At 39.3% G+C, this 24,095-nt stretch overlaps 1 protein-coding gene across 6 annotated transcripts in view; it reads left to right on the top strand.

Annotated features, from left to right (window-relative positions):
• The first annotated feature begins 3,529 nt into the window (after window positions 1-3,529).
• PRMT3 (protein arginine methyltransferase 3) overlaps window positions 3,530-24,095 on the top strand; it is an 81,275-nt gene continuing 60,709 nt past the window's right edge. Inside the window, exons 1-9 of one of the 6 annotated variants that reach the window (XM_068945362.1) lie at window positions 3,530-3,622; window positions 5,774-5,823; window positions 7,361-7,495; window positions 11,615-11,747; window positions 13,071-13,153; window positions 14,551-14,600; window positions 15,856-15,958; window positions 17,617-17,770; window positions 21,291-21,432. In XM_068945362.1, coding sequence (XP_068801463.1) covers window positions 7,384-7,495; window positions 11,615-11,747; window positions 13,071-13,153; window positions 14,551-14,600; window positions 15,856-15,958; window positions 17,617-17,770; window positions 21,291-21,432 — 777 coding nt within the window. In that variant the 5' untranslated portion in view covers window positions 3,530-3,622; window positions 5,774-5,823; window positions 7,361-7,383. Of the gene's footprint in view, window positions 3,623-5,773; window positions 5,824-7,198; window positions 7,496-10,807; window positions 11,044-11,308; window positions 11,505-11,614; window positions 11,748-13,070; window positions 13,154-14,550; window positions 14,601-15,855; window positions 15,959-17,616; window positions 17,771-21,290; window positions 21,433-24,095 lie in introns of those variants that run through there. The other 5 variants (XM_068945360.1, XM_068945359.1, XM_068945357.1 and 2 more) reach the window with 5 other exon arrangements.

The raw sequence follows: 24,095 nt of genomic DNA, 5'->3' as shown, positions 1-24,095 counted from the left end.
AATGGGAGCAGGCGCCTGCTGCAGCAATAGCAGTGAACTTCCTGCCCTCCCGCCTGCGTACAGGGCAGCTCCTTCTAGCTGTTAGGTTAGAAATAAAATGTTTTCTGAGATTCAGAAAAATCTTTTCATGAAGGGAGAGGAGTAAGAAAAGCAACTATTTTTGAAATAAGAGTTGATACATTTAAAAGGAGATGTCATGGGGGCCTGCAAGAATGACTAAATGGTATGGGAAGATCTATGTCAATATATAGAAAGTTGCTGCTTGCTGTCTAGTGCCCTCTGTTGCTGTATACAAATCAGGGGTTCACTGGAGGGTCACACACTTTCTCATTTAAGTAGTTCAAGCCGCATATTGAGTAGGGCTCTCCTCCTTCTATTATGCCAATATATTTTGGTAGTCTCTTTAAAATGATATGGACTTCAAGAACACAAGTACAAAGACCAATATGCAACAAAACTGAAATAAAGAAAGCAGACAATAAAATGGAAACATGAAGAATGAGCACAGAACTTTGTTCAGTGTTGCTGATAATGGACAAAGAGGGCAGCTGCTGGGGAGCCAGACTTGGGATGAAAAAAAAATCAAAGTATTAGTCAAATAGAGTTGTGCCAAGGTTTATGGTAAGGATAACATAAAAATGCTAATTCTTGTTCCATTGTTTTTTGAAGAAATGTGGAATCTTTCATGTATTTGCAATCAGTTCTTTTCTAGGGTACAAAAATGAAAATAATAGAAGAATTATTTGTTGTCAGATACTTCTAAGCATGGAAGCTGAAAGTCAAAATAAGCCACTACTTTAAAGCCACTGAGATTCAATTTTAATTTTATTGAATTACTATATGCAGATGGATCTGCTGGGGAATTACATTTACTATTGGCTCATATTTTGCCCTGATCTGAATCCAGATTTGGTCTTGAATTTCTTTGAATGTTACATTGTTCAGTTCTGGGATTTTAAAGTTCAAGAGACAGAGCTTCAGTGTACAAATGATATGGCCATTACAGAGACCAGGTCACATCTATTCACACTATGGCTAAGAAACCAAGATTTCTGATCAATTAATTGCCAGACCGAATAGCTGCAGTCTCCACTGTGTTCTGAATGTTGCCAAACAAATGAACCGGTGGTTGGAGAACTCAGGAAAAGCAATACATCTTCCTGGTCATGTAACTTGGACAAAAGCTGCTGAGCAGCTGCCTCAACTTCCAGGTGTATGACTTGGCTACCAGGGAAAGAGTTCCAGTAAACATGTTGGGTGAACCTAAATTTATACCAGTGTGAGGATCAATGAACACTAACCCTCAGTTTGAGGAGGCAGGTGACCCTGGCACCAAGTGAAAGATTAGAGGAATTACTCTAAATTGTGACAATTTGTAATGATTCTTTGGGACTATTCCATTGGGGCAAGACTTTGGAGTAATAGCTCACAGCCTGACGGCGAAAAAGGTTATGTCTACATTAGTAATCTGTTAGGAGTGGATCAATAAACAGAAGCAAGAGATGCAGAAGCCCTTACCTCTACGTCACATTTAGTTCAAGAGGTGTATGCTCCAGATCAGATTTAGTCTGGTCCCCTGGACTCACTGTCCTCACCACACTAGTGGTCTGAATCTGTCTGAACATGCAGTCATTGGTGCAGACCCTTGTTTCTGCTGTTGGAACGTATCTGGTGTGCATCCAGAGTGGAGTTTCTGCTTTAGTTTCTTCTGAAAAGAAGATAGTATGTGTCCACCAAAACTGGTCTACAGACCCAAACAGCCAGTCATAAGTGGGGATCATGGGAGATTCGTTTCTAAACCATAATGCTGCTCCAAAACAAAACATAATGCTTTGGTAGATGTAATCACTGCAGTCTTGACATCAAATCAATGCTATAACCCAGCATTAAAATAGGTTAGACAAAATCTCTGCTTGCAGACTTCTATCTTCTGCTGTCACAGGCAAATTCTTTATATATTAATGATAGTAATTTCTGCATTTATTAATTTTTCCTGTAGAAATCATTGCATTAAAAGCAAAACAATAAGGAACTTTTAAGTCAAGTATTCTGAGCAAGAGTTGAACAGTTGTCTGTCGATAGTGTATTAGGGTAAATTATGGAGTGTGGAGTTTTGTGCTGCTCTGGCTTGACCTCTTTCAATACCTGAGCTTCTGTAAAGCGCTGCAGTCTGGCATGTGAGACACACCCATCAGTGTCGCAGTGCAGCAAGAACTCTGTCTTTCTGATTGTCCTGTCAGTCCTTAGCACCTCTTGAGGATGGCAATGGGTTTCTTGTGGTGTTGTCAGAGAAAATTTTTCCTATTTCACTGCCTATGTGTTTTTACATGTTTACATAATCCTTAGAGAAGCGGAAGATATCAATGGGATTTTTTTCCTCATTACTACATAAAAATAATGTTTTCAAACAACAGCAAACCTTTCTTCTAAGTATCAAACAGTGCATACTACTGACAAGAAAGTGTTTGCAGATATAATCAAGATTTTTTTAAAAAAGAACTATGTAATTTTTGCCATACAGAATAACCAGCTTGAGAATACACTGAAACTTTCTAAAGAGTTTGACACAAAATGCATTTTGTTTTATCCTGGACTGCTTCAAGAGCAATACGAAGTTGTTAAAATCTTACACTGACACTGGGAAATGTTCTGTGATATTTTAAAGCCCATTTTTAACAGTGGTAAACAGAATATAGTCATGCACAGTAGCAAAAGGAAGGGTAACAAACAGAAAACCTCTCATTCATTTGGCTTAGCAGAAGCTTGCCTGTTCTGTTTAAAAAGGTCTGAGAGGAAACATCATATGCTAACATTGCCAGCCTTTTGCAAATTATGAGTAGGTGTACTTCTTGATCAATATGTGCAATCTTTTGACAAATACTTTATAAGGGATAGATATTTCTCTAATCAGAAAAATTTGTCAGAAGAAGAGTTAGATACGAGCCCATAAAAGATCTGAGATTATATAGACGATGCGTTCAAAACAGATACTAAACAGTGTACTTGGCAGGTATTTTAACATTAATCTCCAAGTGGAAACCTTAACGATAACTGTGCCTAAATATTGAGGAGCACTTTTGGAAGCTACCGATTTGAAATGTTGCCTCTGAAACATTACATTTATAATCTGTTTCAGAACTGGCACTCTGCTGCCAAGGCTGATGACTTAGAAAATGTTTTATGTTTTACTGCATGTCCCAGAGGGCTATATCAGCTGAATTAACTTTTCCTCTTCTAGGTAATACGCAGTTTGAGTATGTTAAAACCCTGCACAGAAAACATGTTTGTTATAGTCCATTTTGGTTTTTAGTTAACTCCTTCAATGTCAACAAGAACAAGACTGAACTTTTACTAGCGTTACCTAACTTGTACTGAAGAATAAAGAGCTGTTTCAAGATTTGTTTCATGTGGTGTGTGTCCAAATATTGATGAAGTATTTTCTTTCCAACAGGTCTTTTTTTTTTGGTCATCAGAGAGGGAGCACGTTCTACAGCAGCAACAATTCAGCAGGGACATGCAGAGAATAATCCAGACTTGCCAGACAAGCTCACTGGGCCTTGAAAGAAAGAGTCTGTTTCGAGAAGCTTCCTGCCCACACCGTGCATCCTTCTGCCTTGACCTGGTGATTTATACTATGCTACATAAGAGACCTATCATTTTATTATCAGCTATCAATATTACTAGGGTAAAGGCAGGTAAACAGAAGGCCTAACAGAAGCTGGGTATATCCAACAGGAAGCATGTTTGTACTGGCTGCTCTCCTTGCACCTCACAGAAGAAATATCCATGACCCAATACACAAACAAAGGGATCATCAGAGTGTACCACGCGTGCCCAGGCATTTTGTCTGTGTCTTGGACACGAATGGTACATCACTCAGTAGTGCACCAGCTAGCTTTGTTAGCATTTTATATATTGCAAATCAGAGAGGCTTACTTCTCTCTTTCTCTCGCTCCTTATTCTGCCAGCCCACAGACTAAGCAGGAATTTACCATATCGCTGTAAAAGAAAAAGAAAAGCTCAGAAACTTTCTTATTCTTAAATTTCAGACTGATCAGCAAGTTTGTTGAGGGTTTGGTGCCATAGGTTTGATCAGGTTTAAACTGTAAAACGTTTACATTTGTAGATGTCTAGTTAAAGGCAACATTAAACACAACAGACCTGTTTTGCTTTTGTGGCTTTGCTTACCAACTACAATATCCTATATCAGAGAGGGAGGGTTGGGAGAGGAGGAGAAAACCCATCTGAAATTTAGCAGCTTGAAAAAACCCAAATGTTTATAATCAGCTTGAGAGCTCAGTGGATTTGTGAAATCGTTTGGGATTAACAGGCTATTGATTGCTAATAAAACAATATTTAGCTTTGTTTGATGAACAGCAATGGAAAAAGGTGTGGGCACCTTGTCAAACAAGACCCATTGAGGACGGATGATGGGTTAAGTGTGGGGGTCTGAGTGGCAGCGTGGGTGCCCGTTCTTCAAGGAGAACTTGTCAGTTGTTAGTAAGGCTGGTGAAAGGAAGGACGCCAGCGCCTGATGGCTGGGGTAGTATTGATGCAAGTTAGCTGACTAATCAGATTGAAAAAGTCCCATGGTATTTATGTCACTTTAATTTTCATCAAACAATTGGAGACGACAGCACTCTATTAAGAAGAGGTTGATCCAGAACTAAAGCTAAATAAATTAGGGCCTCAGTTTAATCAAATTATCCCTCTACTGGCCTTGGATTAACTGAGGGAGACAGCGTCGGTCTAGGCACTTTTGATTGGCTGATTTTTTTTTTAAAGAAGCTAGTACAAAGAATGGGAGATTTAACACACATAGCTACTACTCATAATACCTCAAACAAGCACCTTTTAAAAAAAGTAGAAATTAATATTTATCAGGAGAATTTGCAGTTTTACTGAGGGATGTTTCCATTTTTATGTTAGTTTTGTTCAGTGAGATGAACTGAAAAAGAGGTAAAAATCTCTCACCAGAAGAGCTAAAGCAAGAAAACTTGGGGAAAGCTGGCACAAAAATCTAAGTAGTAGCCTAATGCTACTAAGTAACTTCTTATTTGATTCAGAATAGATGGTTTCATTTACCTGCTTTGAAGATCTGATTGCACATTCACATTTTGCTATTATTTACTTACATTATTTGTGAAGGGTTAAGTAGTGCTTCTTCATGCTTTCTACATTCTTTAGATCTCTGGGGAAAGCCTTTGGGGTAGCTAGATCATCCCCAAGAAAACAATTTTCCCAAACTGTCTAGTGTCTTCTCCTGCAAAGAGTTTTCACTGTGAGTTTACAACAGGAGTATTTGCCATCTTTTCAGTAATAACAACATGAAGAAGTCCCACGTTTATAGATCCTCTACAAAGATTTAACTGAACTGTTGCAATAAATCTTTTATTCTCAACCTGTGAGGTCTTAAAATCATTGCCTAAGTTTTGCTGCTTTTCTAGCTAGAGAAACAGAAGTAAAACACCATGTATTTTTTACTGGAACCAACTAACTGAATTCAGCCTAGTTTAGTATGCAATTTATTTTTTAAAAGCACGATGTGATGGATATTCCTTTCCATTCTTGTCTGAAACGTAAAAAATATTTTGAAGAAAAGCAATGTCAATGGATCTGGTTCCGTGCCTGATTCTACTTTTTCATGTTGTTTTTCTCCTTCTCAGACTTCTCCTAACTTGTTTTTGTCCATTCATGATCATCAGCATTGTTCCTCATTCTACTAGGACAGCCACAAATTAGGGAGAGTGAAAAACTTGTCTTTTTTTAACAGCCACCAAAATGGACAGAATGGTCTAGGTTGTGATCTAACACACGCTAAAGGTCAGTCATTTATACTGCATGTGTAAGAGACTTGAAAAATATGACTGTTTGTCTACTGTCCTCCTCTGTTATTCTGTAATCTACAGAATCTCACACTCTTCCTCTACTTGCATCTCAGTCCTGCTCTTGAAGACACCCTTATCAAACCTTGAAAATCTAGGCACTAAGCACCTAGCTCCAACTTTAGATTCCTGAAATATCTGTGAAAATGTGTAGTAATGCTGCTTTCATCTACAATTTCTGAAGCATTCTTTAGGTATGAGATTGCTGTTTAGGGCTTCAAATGATTTGATCCTATTTTTTGGCACAGATAAAGTTCCACTGTCTTCAGAGTTACCCCTGATGAATATAGACCAGAGCTGGTTCCGATGACCATGGCGTTTTCAGATGCTTAGTCCCTTACAACAAGGGCTTTAGTTTCAAAGTGACTTTTCTAGGTATTTACATCCAGAGTTTGCCAAATGCTTAGCATCCACCATTGCAACACTAAATATCTTGTAGATGTTTTAAAAACGTTCTGCCCAAAGAGTTCCTGTGGAACAGGAGTTTTTTTGTTTGCTTTTAATATACAGGCCTAGTAGTTCCATGAGTCTGACCTGTTAATTCATATAAACACCACAAAATGCCTGTCCACAGTTATTTTTTACTGTGAATTAGCTGAAATCGTATTTTTTCGTGGTAAAGACAAGCCCTCAGGTAAACACTATATTTTACTTCAGATAAGGCTATGATTTCAGAAAGTGCCTCTTTTGTAGTTTATCTTGGTAATTATTTGTTCTGAGTCCAAGTAGTTTCCGCTGTAGAAGCACAGATATTAAAAGATAGAAAAGTCAGAATAAGTTACTTACGTATGATCTCTCTGCAAACACTGGCTTACCCCTAACATGCCTACTAGTAGCTTTGTCTGCATTTAGCTTTTAGACTTCAATGGTCAAACTAATTCTGAAGATTAGTGATTTTCTAAGCCTCTAAGTTTGGGGGGGGGAGTTGGGGGGGGTTGTTTTTTTGTTTTTGTTTTTACATTAACTGAATTATCTCAGTTGGATCCCAGTCATCTGTAGCACCTGAAATTGTCCTGCATTCCTCAAACTGCTGCACAATGCACATTGATTGTATAGAGGTGCTTCTGTATTTTGGTAAATTATTTTATCTCAAAGCAGCACGCCTCCTTTTGCCACACTGCAGATTTGCCCTAATTGCAGGTACTGGTTTTATTCTTGTGGGGAAATCCCTCATTGAAAAGAATCGACAGTGGTATTTATAACAAAGGTGCTGCATTTCTAGCTGTACATTCCTGCTATTTGCCCTTTATTAAAACTGGTGACTGAGCAGCCCTGAAGTGAATTGGTTTAACTAGCCGATCTGATAGGAACTAAACATCACAAGAAGGAAAACAGCCCAGCTAATCCGTTTGCTGATCTGGTGCAAGCAAGTGGGAGAGGGGGACAGGGAGTAGGACTACCCCTCTTAGCTGCTGCTGTTAAACTGGGCTAGGTACGATGCAACCCCCCTCCTAAAAGGTGGTCTCCTGTCACAGGTAGGGTTTATGCTGTGGCAGTTATGACAAGAGATTGCCACAGCTGGCAGCAGCTGTGGAGGGGACAGAAAACCTGCACTCTGCCACAACTGTGTACTTTCCTGTGCTGCCTCTGCAAGCATGGGGAGAGAGCGGGTGAGTAAATGCAAAAATGAATAGTTTTCTGCCAGTATAGCATGATAAATCAGTGTTCCAAAGGGTCAGATGGATGCCGGGGACAGCAGGACTCCCCCGCATGGTAGCAAAAAGGTGTTCTGTCACCTCTTCTGACTGTGCCTTGAGACAACTTTTAAATATAAGGACAAAAGCTGTAAGCTGAGTCGCAGAAGAGCCCAGTGAAAGATAGAGAGAGGTCATTTGTATTTCCTTTTCTGACGGGTTGAGAAATGCACCTTTTAATTTTGAAGCAGAGAAAATGCCTTTTAATTTTGAAGCAGAGAGTTAGGGTTGGGTAACCCTAACCCTAACTCCAGGGTGAACTTTTGCGAAAGTCCCCTGCCAGTGCCCAGGCAAAAAAAATTTTCACAGTGCAATTCTTTTTGCAGCTCACTTTCTTTTGGCAGCGCCACTTCAGCTGCAACACCAGGCTTGCTTTCTCTCTCAAGCCTAATCCTAAACGTACCCTAATTTCAGGGTGAGCCTTACACAGGGCCCCATGGGCTTTGCCCAGGCAAAAAATATCTCACAGACCAGTTCTCTCGATTCACAGCTAAGGGAAATATAATATATTTATTAAACCTTTAAACACTGACTGAGCATGCTGATTGAGAACGTAAATCTAGATTAGCAGTCCTGCTTTCAGTATCACTATTTTTTCCTGATGATAGGAATAAAAAATACCTTTTTATACTCACTATATTACAGTTTGTTCCCTCTGTATATTAACTGGCACTTAAATTTTCTCATTTGTTTCATTTAATTTTTTAATGCTCTTAATTATTTTAACGGTGTCCGAATTCATCCTTCAGCTAAGAACTAATAAAAGTGTAAGCAGGTCAGTAGCATTAATGACATTTTACTTGCACTGATGCCCCTCTAAAACCTGAGGTGTCTGTACCTATTTCTGTTGCATCTATCACTGCTGCAGCTATGCTTTTCATGGCTGTGTTGTGTTGGGAAGCGACAGCTTTGTGAGAACCTCCTCATTGCTAGACATCATAAGGACATAATGAAAAAGCCAGTCTTTGGTTTTAGATCAGAGATTGTTTGCTGCAAAGAGTTTGCTTTATTAATTTAATAAAAAATACAATCAACTGGGATGGGAGGACCACACAGAAGAGAATAATTGCCATCATGCTCTGTGGGTTCAGGACTGTCCTTCTTAGCACAGACATGTAGCAAGCTGGGTTTAGTAGCTAGGGCATATAATGTAAAAGTTCAGATGTTTTGGGTTTTTAGATGAAAATGGTTTTGTCAAAATTGTATTCAGTCTTGAGCTTCATGGGTCTGTGTAGCGTTGCATGTTCTGTTGGAGACCTTAGGGGTTTAAAACTGAAAAATATAACTCCAATTGCTACCATATACTAGACCTAGGTGACTGACTGAGAAGCAATAGGTTTTGCTGTCTATTGTTAATTCTTTTTAACTTTTTTCTCTCTTTCTTCTAATATATTTTACATAAGATAAAGAAACAGTTGTTTAATAATAGTTTGTTCAGAAGTGTTTTATTTGTTTCCTATGCAATTTCTGTTAACATACTTTATGCACTGTTTAATAATGACGAACATTGTAATGACAAAAGGGTGACAAAGGTAGAAGATAGTGTTACACATGCTTGGAGACTGAGATGAAACAAAGCCCACAAGTGATATGATGATACCATATTTTGTGTGCAAACACCCTGTAACAGCCTCCCCAGTGTTGTGTTTCTGGATCTGGAGGAAAGTTTGAAATGCAGTAAAAAAATGTAAATATTTGAAGTTTCTTCCCCTTGGCCCAGATTATGAAATAGTAATCCCTTACATTGTAAATCTTGCTGTACCATGCAAATCCCCTTATAAGGATTATGAGATTGTAACAAAGATGGTCATATTTCAAGAGGTACTGGTGTAAGTTATATACAGTCTTCACCCAACATTATATACACTGATCCAAATGAACAGGTGCTTTACATTTATGGAGAATCTTACTTTATGCAATAATAAAAAGGAAGATTCAGTTACAAGGCGGTGTGGCACATTCAGTCTGTTATTCTCGGAGTGGACTGAACAATAGCAAAGGGAGTGCAGTGGAGCAAAGACTATGCAATCACTGACCCCTTGCCCCTTCAGTGGGGGAGAATTTCAGTACAGCACAAAGGAGCTGCTGTTTCTGCCTTTGCTGCTATCAGCCCAGGGACTATTTACAGAATAGTGGCTGTTATATCTATTTCTGTGATCAGCTGCTTGAGCCAAAGTAGAGGAACAATTGGTTTTATGATTCTATGTCACTTTGGTTTCTTTCACTGAGTCAGATCCTACTTTGGGAGAATAAGGTAGAAGCGTTTGACTTGCCCAGGTTTCTTGTGTAGACTGGGAGTAGGCAGTATTTTGCCAGCACTTGACACTCCTTCCTAGTCAACGTGTAGTAATGAGTCCCTATACAAGGAAAAAAAATTCCATGAGAAGCATTAGTTTATGCCACTGAGCAGCATTTGCAGACTCACCGTTACATTGTCATACCTGTAGCAGTTATTCTAATGGGACATTGAATTTAAAAACAAACAGCAGATCAAATTAGGTCAAATTCCCTTTTTCAAAATTGTCATTCTGGTCATATCTAAAATCAGTTTCCGTATTTAAATTTTTCACACCCCTTTGAGTTTGCCTATAACAATGCTTAATCTAGGCAACTCTAACCTGAATGTAAAAGCTTTCTTTGTTAGTTTTACTTTTGAGAGGTAGGAGGGTCGTGAAAAGGAAAATTAAGCTACATGGGACAGAGTTACAAGTTTAGATTAGAAATCAGGGATTGTAATCCAGACAAGGAAATTCAAACTTTCAGGTTTCCTTCCTGTATTTCCCCCTCTTTTTCTCTTCACTAATTGACTTAAATCTCAAAGCATTTATATTCAGTAAAGACCACTGAATTTGGGCTGTTAAAAATGAGAGCAGGAAATAACAATCAAATACAAACCAGCAATCGGTACCGCGGCTGATGCTCAGTGCTAAATGTCAGGGCTGAGTGCTGTGGCAGATTAAGCCCTTGTGAAACGAATATAACGTAGAATAGCTTCTTCTGAAAAGTAAGACTGGAGCTGAACAGGGAGGAAACGGCTGCTGTGTCTGCCTTAGCAAGCAGTGTGATGCAGCAAGGCTGGTAAAGCAGCTGGCGCTGGCGACCAGTGCCTAAAAGCTTCAGGACTTTGCCTTCGGGTGAGCTCTGGTTTGGTCCTGAGGTCTGAGCTCCTGCTGGCTCTGCGTTTTGGTGGTTTCATTTAAATCCCTTTGCCGTACTGTGAGACGGTGCTGTGAGGTGGACGAAAGCTTGGGAAGCGGCAGGTTTGGCACAGCGGCTTGAAAAGCACGCTTTGGGTCGCCCGGGCGGAAGGGCTGACGTAGCACCCTCGCTTTGCTAACTGACTAGGGGACAAGACAAAGGGAATCTGCTAGATCTTCACCCATCTAGCCTGACTTGATTTGAAAATTACAAGAGTTATTTAAAAAGTGACTGCAACTCTTTGCAACGCTGGATCAGGCGTTTTGGTAAGCTGGCGGTCATCTCGGTGTGGTGCCCTGCCGGCCGGGCCGCCGCGAGGTGGCGTCACCGCCTGCCGGCCCGCCCCGGCCCTGCCCGGCGCCGCGGGGGCAGCGCCGCCGCCCGCCCCAGCTTTGCGGCACGCGGCGCTTTATGGAGCCCAACGGTAAACGGCCGCCCGGCGCGCGCCGCGCTCCCCGCCGTCCCGCCGACCCTCCGCGGCCGGCGCAGGGCGCCGCCAGGGGGCGCCCCGCCCGCTCGGCCCGGCCCCGCCCCGCCGCGCGCTGCGTGCGCGCTGACGTAAGGGGGCGGGCGCCAGCCCGGAAGCGGCGTGCGGCGTTGTGGGTGCTGGAGGCGCACGTGGGGAGGCTGAGGGGCGCGGGACCATGGCTTCCGGGGTGGCGGGGGCTGCCCCTGCAGGTGGGTGCCTGCGTGACGTCACCAACGGTCCCGGCCCGGCCCCGCGGGGGTACGCGCGCGGCCCCGCTCTTCACCAGCGGTCCGTGCCCGGCCGCGGCGGTGCCTGGGCGCCTCCCCTCACCTCCCCCGTCACTAACGGTCCCTACCCGGGCTCCGCAGGGACCGGCCGGCCGCCTCCGGAGGAGGAGATGCCCGAGCTGTCCGACGGCGACGAAGCCTGGGAGGAGGAGGAAGAGGAGGAGGAGGAGGGGGCCGCAGAGGGCTTGCAGACTCGCTGCCTTTTCTGCGACAGGTGAGGATGGCGGCAGGAGGCCCGATGGACTCTTAATCCAAAGAGTGTTTCCCATATAAATGCTCAGATTCAGCCTGTAGAAGATAGGCAAGTTAGAAACACCGCTGGTAGGTAGCTTGAAGCAGTGTTGCGTAGCTTTTGCAGTCTGGAAAGTAGCACTGTGGAGAAGGACTTGGGGTCCTGGTGGACAGCAAGCTGACCATGGGCCAGCAACGTGCCCTTGTGGCCAAGGGTCTCCTGGGCTGTATTAGGCAGAGTGTTGCCAGCAGGTCGAGGCAGGTGGTCCTCCCCTCTACTCAGCCCTGGGGAGGCCGCATCTGGAGTGCTGTGTCCAATTCTGGGCTCCCCAGTACAAGAAAGACATGCTGCTCTTGGAGAGAGTCCAGTGAAGGGCTACTAAGATGATTAAGGGACTGGAGCATCTGTTCTGTGAGGAAAGGCTGAGAGAGCTGGGCTTGGTCAGCCTGGAGAAGAGAAGGTTGAGGGAGGAGATCTGATCAATGTCTATAAGTCTCTGAAGGGAAGGTGTCAAGAGGACGGGGCCAGACTCTTCTCAGAGGTGCCCAGCGATAGGATGTGAGGCAGCAGGCACAAGCTGAAACACAGGAAGTATGATCTGAACATGAGGAAAAAGTTCTTTTCTGTGAGGGTGACTGAGCACTGGAACAGGTTGCCCAGAGAGGTAGTGGAGTCTCCTTCGCTGGAGATATTCAAAACCCGTCTGGATGCGATCCTGGGCAACGTGCTCTAGAGGACCCTGCTGGAGCGAGAGGGTTAGACTAGATGATCTCCAGAGGTCCCTTCCAACCTCAGTCATTCTGTGATTTAGAGCTGAAGATCTGTTGAATCCAGACTAAAGGAGGGAGAAATGATGTGAAGAACAAGTAATTCCCTCCTCCTTCCCCTTGAAGCAATATGGAAGTTTATCTTTTGATCTCTGTCATCTTTTCCCATCATCAGTAAATAGCAGAAAACATTTATTCTACTGCTGGCAAACGAATCTCCTATACATGCAATTCTTATGTGTGGGGCTTAGTCTTTGCTTTAGAGGAATTTTTGGAAGTTAACAGGTTCCCATACTGTGAAACAAAATCGATGTGTTTCTTTATTACCTGTTGTTTGCAAAACATTTTGTAATAAAATTAAGGCTTCTCTGGGAGGTATATGAATATGCAGGCGCTTTTTCATCCTTTCTGAAAGGAAAAATGTTGTACTGTGAACACCTCACGTAGCAAGTCAGAGCAGAGCATATGAAACTCATAGGGAAGTTACAGAATCTAAATACCACCATGTTAATACTACTTATTAAATAATTCTTTACAGATTGTTTAGTTCTGCTGAAGATGTATTCTCCCACTGTAGAGTAGAGCATCAGTTTAATGTTGCTGATGTGATCAGTAAGAACGGTAAGTTCTTTTTGTGACTTCTTACCTTTTCCTCATGTGTATCGGCATCTTTTTTAAAATAAATGATAAAGATGAGTTTGTTTTTAACTGGCTTTCTGGTTGTAGCTGAGGAGTCCAAGACTGAAACGACAAGATATTCTAGAAGAATGCTTACCTTTATGCTAGCCATCTCTTGTATATTAAATCCTCTGATAAAATTCTCCACTAGTGATAGAACTAAGAGTGATCTCTGCTGGCTTGTGCTGAGTCCCTGCTACCTACTAGATATACCTGAGCTGGTCTAGTGCATACTTGGGTAACAGGACACGGGCATAAGTGAAGTCAAGCTGTTTACTTGTGTCAGGTTTTCTTGCCTAACTAGTGATACCAGTGCTGAGCTCAGCAGCTTAGCAGAGACCAAAGTCTTGATCTACCAAGAGATCAAGTAATTGGACTGAACTGCTGATGTTTTTAAAGGGGATGTGCTTATTTCACCTCAGGTGAGCATAGGAAGGCATATATTCCAGCATCCATTTGATTTATTCCTAGTGAAATTTAAGGTTGGCTTGCATTTGGAGCCACCATATATTTAGGCCGAGGTGGTAACTGAAGGAAGCTGCATATAGGAGGACATGTAAAGTGAGAGTGGCTTTGGGAGAGTTAGCTACTGAGCTTCAACTCCTAAACTTACTGCCTATAGAGGAAAACTATAGAAGAAGTGGGGGAAAGAGAGCAGGATAGGAGAAATACTATTTCAAGAGTGTGCAGTAAAAAGGGGAGAGAGATGAGGGGATGGGAAGTGCACAGAGCATTTAAAAAATGTATGCAAGTTTGTAAAGTCTGGTCTGTTTCCTGTCTAAAATTCAATGGAAAATATTTTAAGGCTACGTGGTCGCCACAGACTGGAGCGCTTGTTGCTTTTCTTGAGGAAAGTACGTAATTATATTTAAACTACAGTTATTCCTGAGCTAGGTGGCAGGTTTAAATCAATATTGCTATGTATTCTTGATGAGTAGAATCAGTTTACTTTTTCATAAGCAGAAAGCTGAAAATACGAATGAAGAAGCACAGCAGGGGAGCAATCATTAAGGTTGCTAGTAAACGAACGTGGCTGTCCTGATGTAGAGTTGTGTGGTGAACAGAGGAAATTGCTGCCAATAAGCTAAGTTTGCAAGTGTACAGTTTTTAATTTGTGGCAAGTATATTTGTACTGAATGTGAAAATGGCATGGTTAGATCTAAAGACAGAAAAATCAGAAAAATGTGGATGACAAATAAAGATGGGAAGGCTGCACTAGATAGTGATGTAAGCCCCAAAGGGAAACTGGCCAATTGAGCAACTAACTAACGTTTGCATTATTGTAAAACATCTGGGTTTCTTGTGACATAAGCTGCCATTTTTTTTTTATTTCTTTCCAGGACTTGATTTTTATGGATACATTAAACTAATAAACTTTGTTAGATTGAAGGTAGGTGTGCCACGTATTACTTCCATGATGAGAAATCAAAATGCTGTACTTTAAATTTTTTTTTTTTGTAATGTAACTGTATGAAATTCTGTATTACGCTTCTGAAAATAAGAAATTGTGGACACTCATTTAAAGTAGTTATTGGTTGATTTATTTAGATGTGAGCACTTTAACTGTTAAATCATTTTATTTTTAAATGTATTTAATTAACATAAGGCTTTATTGATTTCAAAAAAGAAATTTCCAGACTGGTAAAAAGCCCATATTATCTAATGTCATGTTTTGTTAATTCATCTTGGCCTTTGACTTGCCCCTCTGGCTCCAGCAATGGATTTACTTCTTGATAGCTGAAGTTTCTTAGCTCTTGTATGTGTGCTGGTACAGAAGCATCTTCCCTGGGGGTGTAAGCTGGACAAAACCCAACTGCATTGTTAGAAAGGATGATACCTGATCCCTTAGATGACAGAACCTAAAATTTATCTCCAGGAATCAGGAAATCCGATGGGAACCTGCAGTTTTAAGTTAGGCTTAACTGCATCTTGTGTATACTGTGGTTCTGAAGTATATTCTGTTGTTCCCTTGATATTTAGGTTTAGACTGAATAGCATCTTATGCTATTAAACACTTTTTTTTCCAGACTTAGTACTTAAATTTTCAAATAGCCATTTAAGGTATAACTAATTAAACTAAGTAATCCTAGAAGTGGAAAAACTGAGGTCCAGAATCTGACTTCTCCTCTTCCTAAGAAATATTAACTGTCAGGATTCAGATGGGAGAGAAGCCAGCACTTCTAAAGCTGGTCCCTAATGCGCTGTTGTTTAAAAGCTTTGCACAGTTAGGATCTTGGCCAATCTGTGTCATAAGCTGTCTGATGCAATCAAACACCTGAGTAGACTTGACTCCTGATAGGAGTGTGATCCTAGAAGTATGGACTTCACTTTCTACCAGTCCGCTGCACTTTACTGCCTGTACTAAACTTCTTGATCCTATAGCTTCTTGCCATGGTTTTAGCATAAATATGATAATATGAATACTTGTCAGAGCTAGGATGGAAGCTAGAAGCTCTTTTTTTTTTTTTTTTTTCATTTTCTTGCTAGTCATGCAATGCAGAATAATACCTTTCTTAGCTTTTGCTACAAAAGTACTTTAGTAATGCCTCATTAGTGGCTGGAGGAAAAGAGTGTTGCCTTTCTTAAATGACGGGCTGGTGACTTTAAAGAAATTTAGCATAAATACTCTTTATCTCTCTGTCCAGAAACCAACTGCAGCATATTTGAATTCACTCAGCAGCCCACTGCCTTGGGAAGGAGAAGAATATTTGAAACCAGAGCTAGATGATGATCTCCTACTTCAGTTTGGTAAAATAAATACGTTTCAATGTGACTGCACTGTGTTATGGGACATCAGCAAATTTCATGTTATATGATGCATTATCTTTTTTTTTTTTTTTAAATAGTGTTAGGGACAAGAGAAAGTCTCTACTAGCTGAAGTAATGACATTAAGTCACTCTGAAGTTCTTACCACACACTTACACATTAGCTTTTAATGGCTGATGTTTCCGTAGTCCTATTTTATTATCTGTGTTTGCTTTATGTAAATGGCATGTTCATAGTGGAGATACTATATGTGGTACTTAAGCAGGTGAAAGCGGGACTCCTTCTGAACTTGAGTTGTTTTAGCTTAAACTTTCAAAGCATCTAAAAGTACGTATTTGAAGTCAGATGCATTTATTCAAAAATACTACTACTGCCTTATGGCAGTAGTAAATAATTTATCTTGTTGAAAACATCTTCATCTTTTATAGAGGTTGTCTTTTGGACAAACCAAGTATAATGTTCTACTGCAGTTGCATGGAAGAATTCTGTTTCTTTAGTGATTCTAATGATCTCCATAAAGAACTTGAGCTTCTCTTGTGATAGTTCATCAGAAGAGTTTGAAGATTTGAGGGAATACAGTGTGACTTTTGTACTTATTTTTTGATGCCCATGATTCTCCCACTTGCCTTCTAGTTGGCGCTTGCTTGTACATCTTTCCTTTTGTAAACCATTAGACGTTTAGGAGTGGAGTTTTCTCCTCTGCGCAGCCTGGAATGCAATTTTATTCTTTTCTAAACAAGCCCTGCTGCATTATTGTTTGGCTACTGCAGGGATTTCACGTTTCACTGTGATATGTTTTCTTTGCCGAAGCTATAGACCATTTGAGGTGCTCAGTGCTTTCGGCGACCGTAGAACAACTATGGATGCCCTGAAAATCATATTCTAAGCATCAGTGCTTTATTTCACTCCTGTGGGCCAAATAGCCTGTCTTCTATCATTAAAATGAATATTGGTATTTGTTTATTTATTTAAATTAAGCCTTTTACTTAACAAGCTAGAAGTCGCTACTTACTTCATCCAAAAACACAGTAGTGCTGCTTTTCTTGTTCACTGGCCTCTGTTTGAAATCACCAACTGAATTTGGCAAGAGATGAACTGTACCCAGTGCTGAGTCCAAGTTTTGCTAGTTAAAAGCAGTATTTCATCATGATTCCATTGTACTTAGGCTCTTTCAGATTTTGTGTGTTCAAAAGCTTTGTAAGAGTCCAAGAAGTTGGTTTGAAAATCAAGAGTTGCTGTTTAATTATTAAGAAAGCTTGACGTTTTTCTTTTTGCATTTTACAGTTAACACCCTTTTCAACCTTGGAATAAGATAACTGGAGAAACAGAACATAGCACCATACTTAGGTTAAGCTAACCCTAATGTCTCACTCACCAATCGTTGCAAAGACTGCTATTTAAACTAAGTTCTGGATTTATTCATTTTATTAACTTTGAACTCATTTCTAGCATACTTGCTTTTTACTGAGTAGTATTGTGTCCTGCAGTTAGTTCTGTCAAATTCAGTAGTTTGTTGTAAAACGGACTATGTTGCACGATGTCTAAAGACAGAAACAGCAAAAATGGGAATGTAATGTATTTATGAGCTGCTGTGGAGCAACACTGTTAACTGGCAGGTATTTTTGTTCCGTTTCATCAGATATAGAAGATCTTTGTGAACCTGCAAGTGTTTTGTGTTCTAATGGGTTAGATGATACCACAGTGCTCCTTGAACAACTAAAACATGCGGAATACAGAGCTAAGCTTGCAGAAGCAGCCTTGGTTAGAGCACAGGATGATCTTCAAAAAATGAAGTAAGTGCTTGAAGCTATTTCAGTTGAAAGATTTTAGTTGAGATGAAGTGTTCATGTTTAAAGACAGGTCGAAATTCAAAGAAGTGGTAGAATTTGACTAAAGAGTAAAACCCATGTCCTGTGTTGGAACTGTTGCTTTCATTTGTCTTGTACGTTCTTTGTAAACTTATAAAAACTGCATGAATGAAAACATGCTTAGGAAAGCTAAATAAGCACGTGATCCAGAAACATATATTTTGTTTCTGTGTTCTTCTTGTTTTCCAAGCACTTCTCCGTTAGTCCTTTAAATTTGGATTTAAATATTAAAGAGACACGATAGAGAAGAGAGAATGGTCTCAGCAAATTAAATACAGGACTCTAAACATTGTGAGAGGTGACTCTAAAGATGTGAAAGGTGTGCTCAAGTTTTATTCTTTCAATTTGTTGCTAGTAGCAGAATCCAATTCCAGTTTGGAGAAACCCTCAACAAAATTAATACATTGTCTTTTTAGTTACTGTTACTTTCAATCTCAAGTGTGGGTTTTGTTAGTAAGAGTATTCAGAGCATTACAAGCAGGAACATTATAAGACATCCCAATAGCTGTATGTGCTACTGCTAAACCTTGAGGTCTTTAAAATAAGGATTAATGATGTTCATGCATGAAAGGGGAATTGAACCTTTTGGGGGATCACACAGTACGAAATCCTTTCCAAACACGTCACTTCCTGATCACAGCCCCAGCAATCAGACACTGAAAAATTGTATTTATGAAACTTGGAAAAATAAATTGTGTGTTATTTTGTTGAAAGATAAAGCTGTAAAAACCTTATTTTGTAAATTCTGAGAGTACATTGTATGTTTTGAGAGTACACACCTGTTGTGAGTTAGTAGGTATCCCAAACTCTGCAGTCATGTGTTTGTGCAAATTCTGACAGCTGTGAGCAATGATAAATGTCAAGAACAGACAGTTTTGTCTTAAGCTAGGTTTAGTTCTTGGAAGTCCAACTTTACAGCATACAACACTGGTCTGATACCTTTATGTCTACCTTATGCGTTAATTCATCATCATCAAACAATAAGAATGAGAGAAATTCGCAGCTCTGCTGGGTAGCCTGTTATTTTTTCCCCTATGTGTTGCCGGTCTTACTCTTGTTCCCATTGTATTTAAGAGGAAAAAAAGAAAACATTTTCAGGTTGTCAGCTGCAATTTCTTCTCAGCTTTCTAAGCTTCTGTCAAGCTTACATATATTTCTTTTTGAGGTTAATTTATCAAATTATCTAGGTGCTGTGAAAGGGAGCCTTTAACTGTTCGTTGTCAGCACAAGCTCTTAAATCCAGCAAAGACGGGCTGTCAACAAAAATAGTCAGATGTACATCTGATGAAGCAACACAGTCTTAAATTAGGGACAGAGGAAGTATTTGCATGGAGTAGCCTACATGCTGTAGGTTACTGCATTGAAAGGGTCCACATGGAGATTTTCCTGTGAGGTAAATGCAATTTAGTGCACCACTCCATGGAAGAAAGAACTCTTCAAGTCTGACATGGAGTGAGAATAGTACATAGAACCTTAACCTACTACAACCTGCTTTTATATTGTTCTCTATGATAGAAGGTTTATGCTCTCAGGTTTTATGCTAGTATTTAGCAGGCTGGGTGGCTAATCTCAAAATCTGGAATAAAAAAGCTAGAACAGGAGCTTTCCTGTATTTAGACCTCTTGGGAGGCTAATCAACTGTAATTTCTTTCAGATGTCTGTGATAGTAGCATGAAGACCTTGCTCTCTAAGGTGTGGGGAAAAAACATATTTCAGGTGTTTTAATAAGACTGCCTGTTCAGAACTTCAGTCATGCAGCTTCTTGGAGACCGTTGCTTTTTAAGGGTGGGAATAGTATGAGGACACCAGCTAAGTCAGTGTGAAATACTTACTGTGGAATTGTTTTTCCAGATTTGCTAGGCTGAGTAAGCTTGTTGAATGATGACAGTTGGAACGTGTTACAGTGCAAAGACAGGTAGATGGAGTCCTAGTGACAGGTTTTTTTTCCCACAAATGGTAACAGTAGTTCTGTAATCAGGTCACCTCTAGCAGTTCATGTTTTTTAAAGAATATAGCTTGTGTATCCTGATTTTTTTTTTCATTTGTATACTGTTTAGAGATGATGACTTTTATTTGTTTATTTATTTTTTTATTAAAAAGTCAAGAGGGAGTCTCTGACTCTAGAGTTCTGTTTGGTACTTGTGTTGTTTCCATAAGCTGGAGGAGTGCTTGGCTGAATCCACTTAAAATATTTTATAATTTGAAATCAGATTTAGTTTTACAAATGTTAAGTGTATGACATAGAATTTAATCTTTCTAAATTTTTATTTTTATCATTTTTCATAATTATCAAAAGTAACAAAACTACAAATTGCCTTCATAAAAAACAGTATTAAAAATAATCTGGATCCTACTAGTATGTCAGCAAGTATATGAAGTTCCTGATACTGTCATCTCTTTGGTACTAGTTTTCTTTCCACCTTCTCACCCCCATCCAAATGAGTTGAACACAGAAGTATTTGAAATGTTGGAATTAAAATATTTTTGATTTTGTTGTTCCGTAAGAGATTTACTGGTAGAAGCTGCAGGTAATGTCTCACTATACGTTTAAGTTTCTGTAAGAAAATATGACGAATGTTAAAGTTGAACTTTGGCCGCTTTGGAGCGGCCTAGGATACAAGCTTTGGTGAGTCAGACTGTAGACCTTGAAGGAATATTGTCTGTCTGAAGTGTTTTTGCTTTTCTCATTTGGTTGCAGATATAATATGAGCTGTTTATTTGTCAACAATCTTTGATTTGTAGTGTTTTCATGATAAAGCCCTGGCTTTGTATATTTTGTCATTAAAAACACTTTGAGAAATGAGAAGAAAATGTACATGTTAGGAGTGGGAGACCATACCTGAGGGGAAAAAAATAAGTAGAAGCAAGTACAAGTGAAATTAAAACAAAAATTTGCGTTTTAAGCTCTGACTTGTTCCCACTCCGTTTGCTTCGGTTGTAGAGTAACTTGTTCAACCTTCCAGTGCTCGTTCAATGAAGCATGGTTTGTAGTTCTTAAGCGTTATTCTGTTAAGTCCATATGTACTTCATAGGGTATCAAATATGTTTTTGCATTGTAAATTTTGATCACTATAATACTGGCTTTTATACTAGGAAGTACGAAATAGATAATTCCTATTTTAAAAGTATAAATGAAATCTGAATGGGATGAACTGTGGGTGACATGTAGATAATCACAGTAAACATTTTGCTAATAGTATTTAGTATTTAAAATAAGAAAGAAATGCAGATTCACTGAGAACAGTGAATTGTCATGCAGCAGCTTCTGGAAGCCAGCAGAGGGAGATTCAGCACGTTTAAAGCCTAAACCAGTTCCATTGTTATAAAAGCCCCTGTGCAGTCTGAATTCCTTATCTTTTCAAGCCCCTTCCCCCCCCCCCAACCCCCGCCTTCTTTTTGTGGTCCCATAAACATGTCTCAAGGGTATGTTTCAAATTGATTACAGGCAATTTGCACAGGATTTTGTGATGAATGCAGATGTCAAAAGCAGCTCGTCATTCAACAGCATTGCAGACCTTCATGAGGATGAGGATGGCGTTTACTTCAGCTCATACGGGCATTATGGGATACATGAAGAGATGCTGAAGGTTAGAAAGTGAGCTCCACTGCATCTTAGTGGGACTAAAGAGGAAAGATGGAATGAAATGGGCAGGGTGCCCATAAATATACTGCAGAGCAGCTGCATTTTTAACCCTTTCTGTACTTGATAGCTTTTATCCTAGGATTTGAACTGAAAAAATCTTTTTTTTTTTTTTTCCCCTGCTTGTATTTCCTTTGTTCCTAATGCTTCCTGTAGCATATATAGTATGTTTCCTGTACAGGAAGCATTAGGAACATTAAATCATGTACTCTGCAAATGTATTTGAAGGTATGTTACAAAATCTGTACCATAATCTTACCCTGCTAAAAGCAGCTGAATTCAGTATGTTTAAAAGATAAATGTTATAATATGGTACAGAGGTGAATATACTTCCTTTAGTTTTTATTTTCCAAAGAGTTAAAATTTGACAGGCAAAAATACTTCTTTAAATATTGTATTTTCCTATTGTGGAAGGTAAACAGAAATTGTTGGTATTTGTGCACAGCCTAGCATATGGATAACATGACATTGAGCAACTGGAAAAACTATATGCTCTTTTTATATGACAAAGAAAAAGGTTTAAAACTCTTTAAAAGCAAACCTCTGTATACCCTTTTAACTTAAATGATCTTAAAACTGGCTTGTAAATCGAAATTTCTTAATGCTTCCTCCTAGAGAAAATATTACGGTTCTGCATGTCATAAGCAATTTTATTATTTTAGGCAGGAATTTTTTTTGCTTCTGAAATAATATAAGGATAGAATATGGAGTTCTGACATGAGTTCGACCCTACAGGTAGCATATATGACCTGCTGCTTTGTAAATTGTTCAGTGGCCCCAACCAAGAAATACATATAAGTCTGTGTTAAGGTAAATTTGAAGAGTAGTTTAAGCAGGAGCTAAATTTTATGGGATGATTTTTCAGAAGGACAAACATCTCTGCAGAGGTGGAAGAATATGTATTTCCAAAATATACAATCTAGCGAGATAGGTCTAAAATCTTGAAGTTGAATAAAAATGATGGAAGTCTGATTTTGCAAGTCAGTTGAGACTGCTGTTTTGTTTGCTGCTGGTTGGTTCAGATGTGGTAAGTTGCAGAACAAGGGAAGCCTGTCTGTTTGCTAATAAAATTCTTAATTCTGAATCTCCGCAGAAAGAGATTATTGTTAAAAATTTGTATTTTGTTGGTTTCAGGAAATGCTTGTCAGATCCCTTTAAGAAGACTTTTGACTTCTTGCCTAAATATAGGAAAACATCTGTTTTACCATGTGTGCATTGAATTTTTAGCTGTGTCAATTGTTCACTTAAATTTTTCTATGAGAACTGTGTTTATGTAAATATAGTGGTTTGCTACATTGAAGATTTTAAGAAAAGAGATTTGCTGTCTGAATTTTAAGTCTATTCTGACACTGTTCTGTTTAGAAACCCTTTTTTTCTTATGCGTGTTACTGGCAGGCTGAAGTTTAAACTTACTGTTTCTGTTGCTACAAATCTTTCGAATGTGGGGAGAATATTGTTACTTTAGACTGGCCAAATGGCTAGTGTTTCACTTCTGGTTTTTTTTGCTTGAGGACTTCTTGAATATCATCTTAATAAATTTCCTCACATTTTTGTTCCAGAAGCAGACAAACAAAAAGCATTATATTGAAATGGTGAATGAGAAAAGGGAATTGATGAATAGAGAGACCTAAAGCGAATGACTGTGACTTACTTGAGCAGTAGTGCATAGAGTAGAGACAGCAGTTGGAATTTTATTGATTAAGTTGAGGTAGTGCTGAGGCAATGTGAGTGGGCAAGATGTAAGGCTGAAAGCTTTCCAGCTGACTGCTTTCTCGATTGATGCTGAACCTTCTGAATTTTTGGTAGTTTCAGCAAATTCTATTATGTACTGTGGTAGAGGTGAAGTACTAAAAATAGTTGCTCTGAATATTTTGTATAGTAAACCAATATAGCTTTAAATGATCCAAGACATTTTGTTTCACATTTATTATGCATACTTCTACAGTGCAGTTTTCTAAAATCACTTGTAACTTTTTGTTACAGGTTGGTGAGAGATAATCCTCCTACGTTTAATTTTGATCTTAGGATTGTAATGCCTCAAAATAACTTGGTTTGTCTCCATAATTTGTATGAGCATATCTTTTTGTTCAAGGTTTTTGGTTTTGATCTTCTTTTTCTGATGAGATAGACTTTGCTCTCCCTCACTAGAGAAAGTAGTTCTTTAATACACATTATTATTTCTGTAAATTCTCACCTACCATAGTAATATGATGCTAACTTAAATATAAGCAGTTGGATTTTATACTTTTGTATTATTTGTAGACAGTCTTTACGGTAAAAACGACTATAATTTTCTTTTGCTTTCCTCTAACACTTGAACTGCAACAGGGATTCCAGAAACTATAGTTGGCTGTCAGTTTATGTACCTGCTGATGTATATTAAGAGGATCGGTTTATTACCTTCCTGGTAGATTGAGATACGCTGCTAGCTTTCCTATACTAAGACACTATAAATGTTTAGTTATGTGCTTGAATATGTTCCAGCTTTTCAGGTCATGTTATGTTATAGTTAAGTCAATTTTTTTTTCTTTTAATTTGGTTTTCATAGAATGATCTATACAGCTTCAACTACTAGCTTGTTTGCAGGTTTGCAAATTTGCAGTTTATTCA

This window comes from Struthio camelus, chromosome 5, assembly GCF_040807025.1.
Source record: "Struthio camelus isolate bStrCam1 chromosome 5, bStrCam1.hap1, whole genome shotgun sequence".
NCBI classification, from domain to species: Eukaryota; Metazoa; Chordata; class Aves; order Struthioniformes; family Struthionidae; genus Struthio; species Struthio camelus.
Note: the sequence above shows the minus strand (reverse complement) of the source record. Positions and strands in the feature narration are given on the sequence as shown.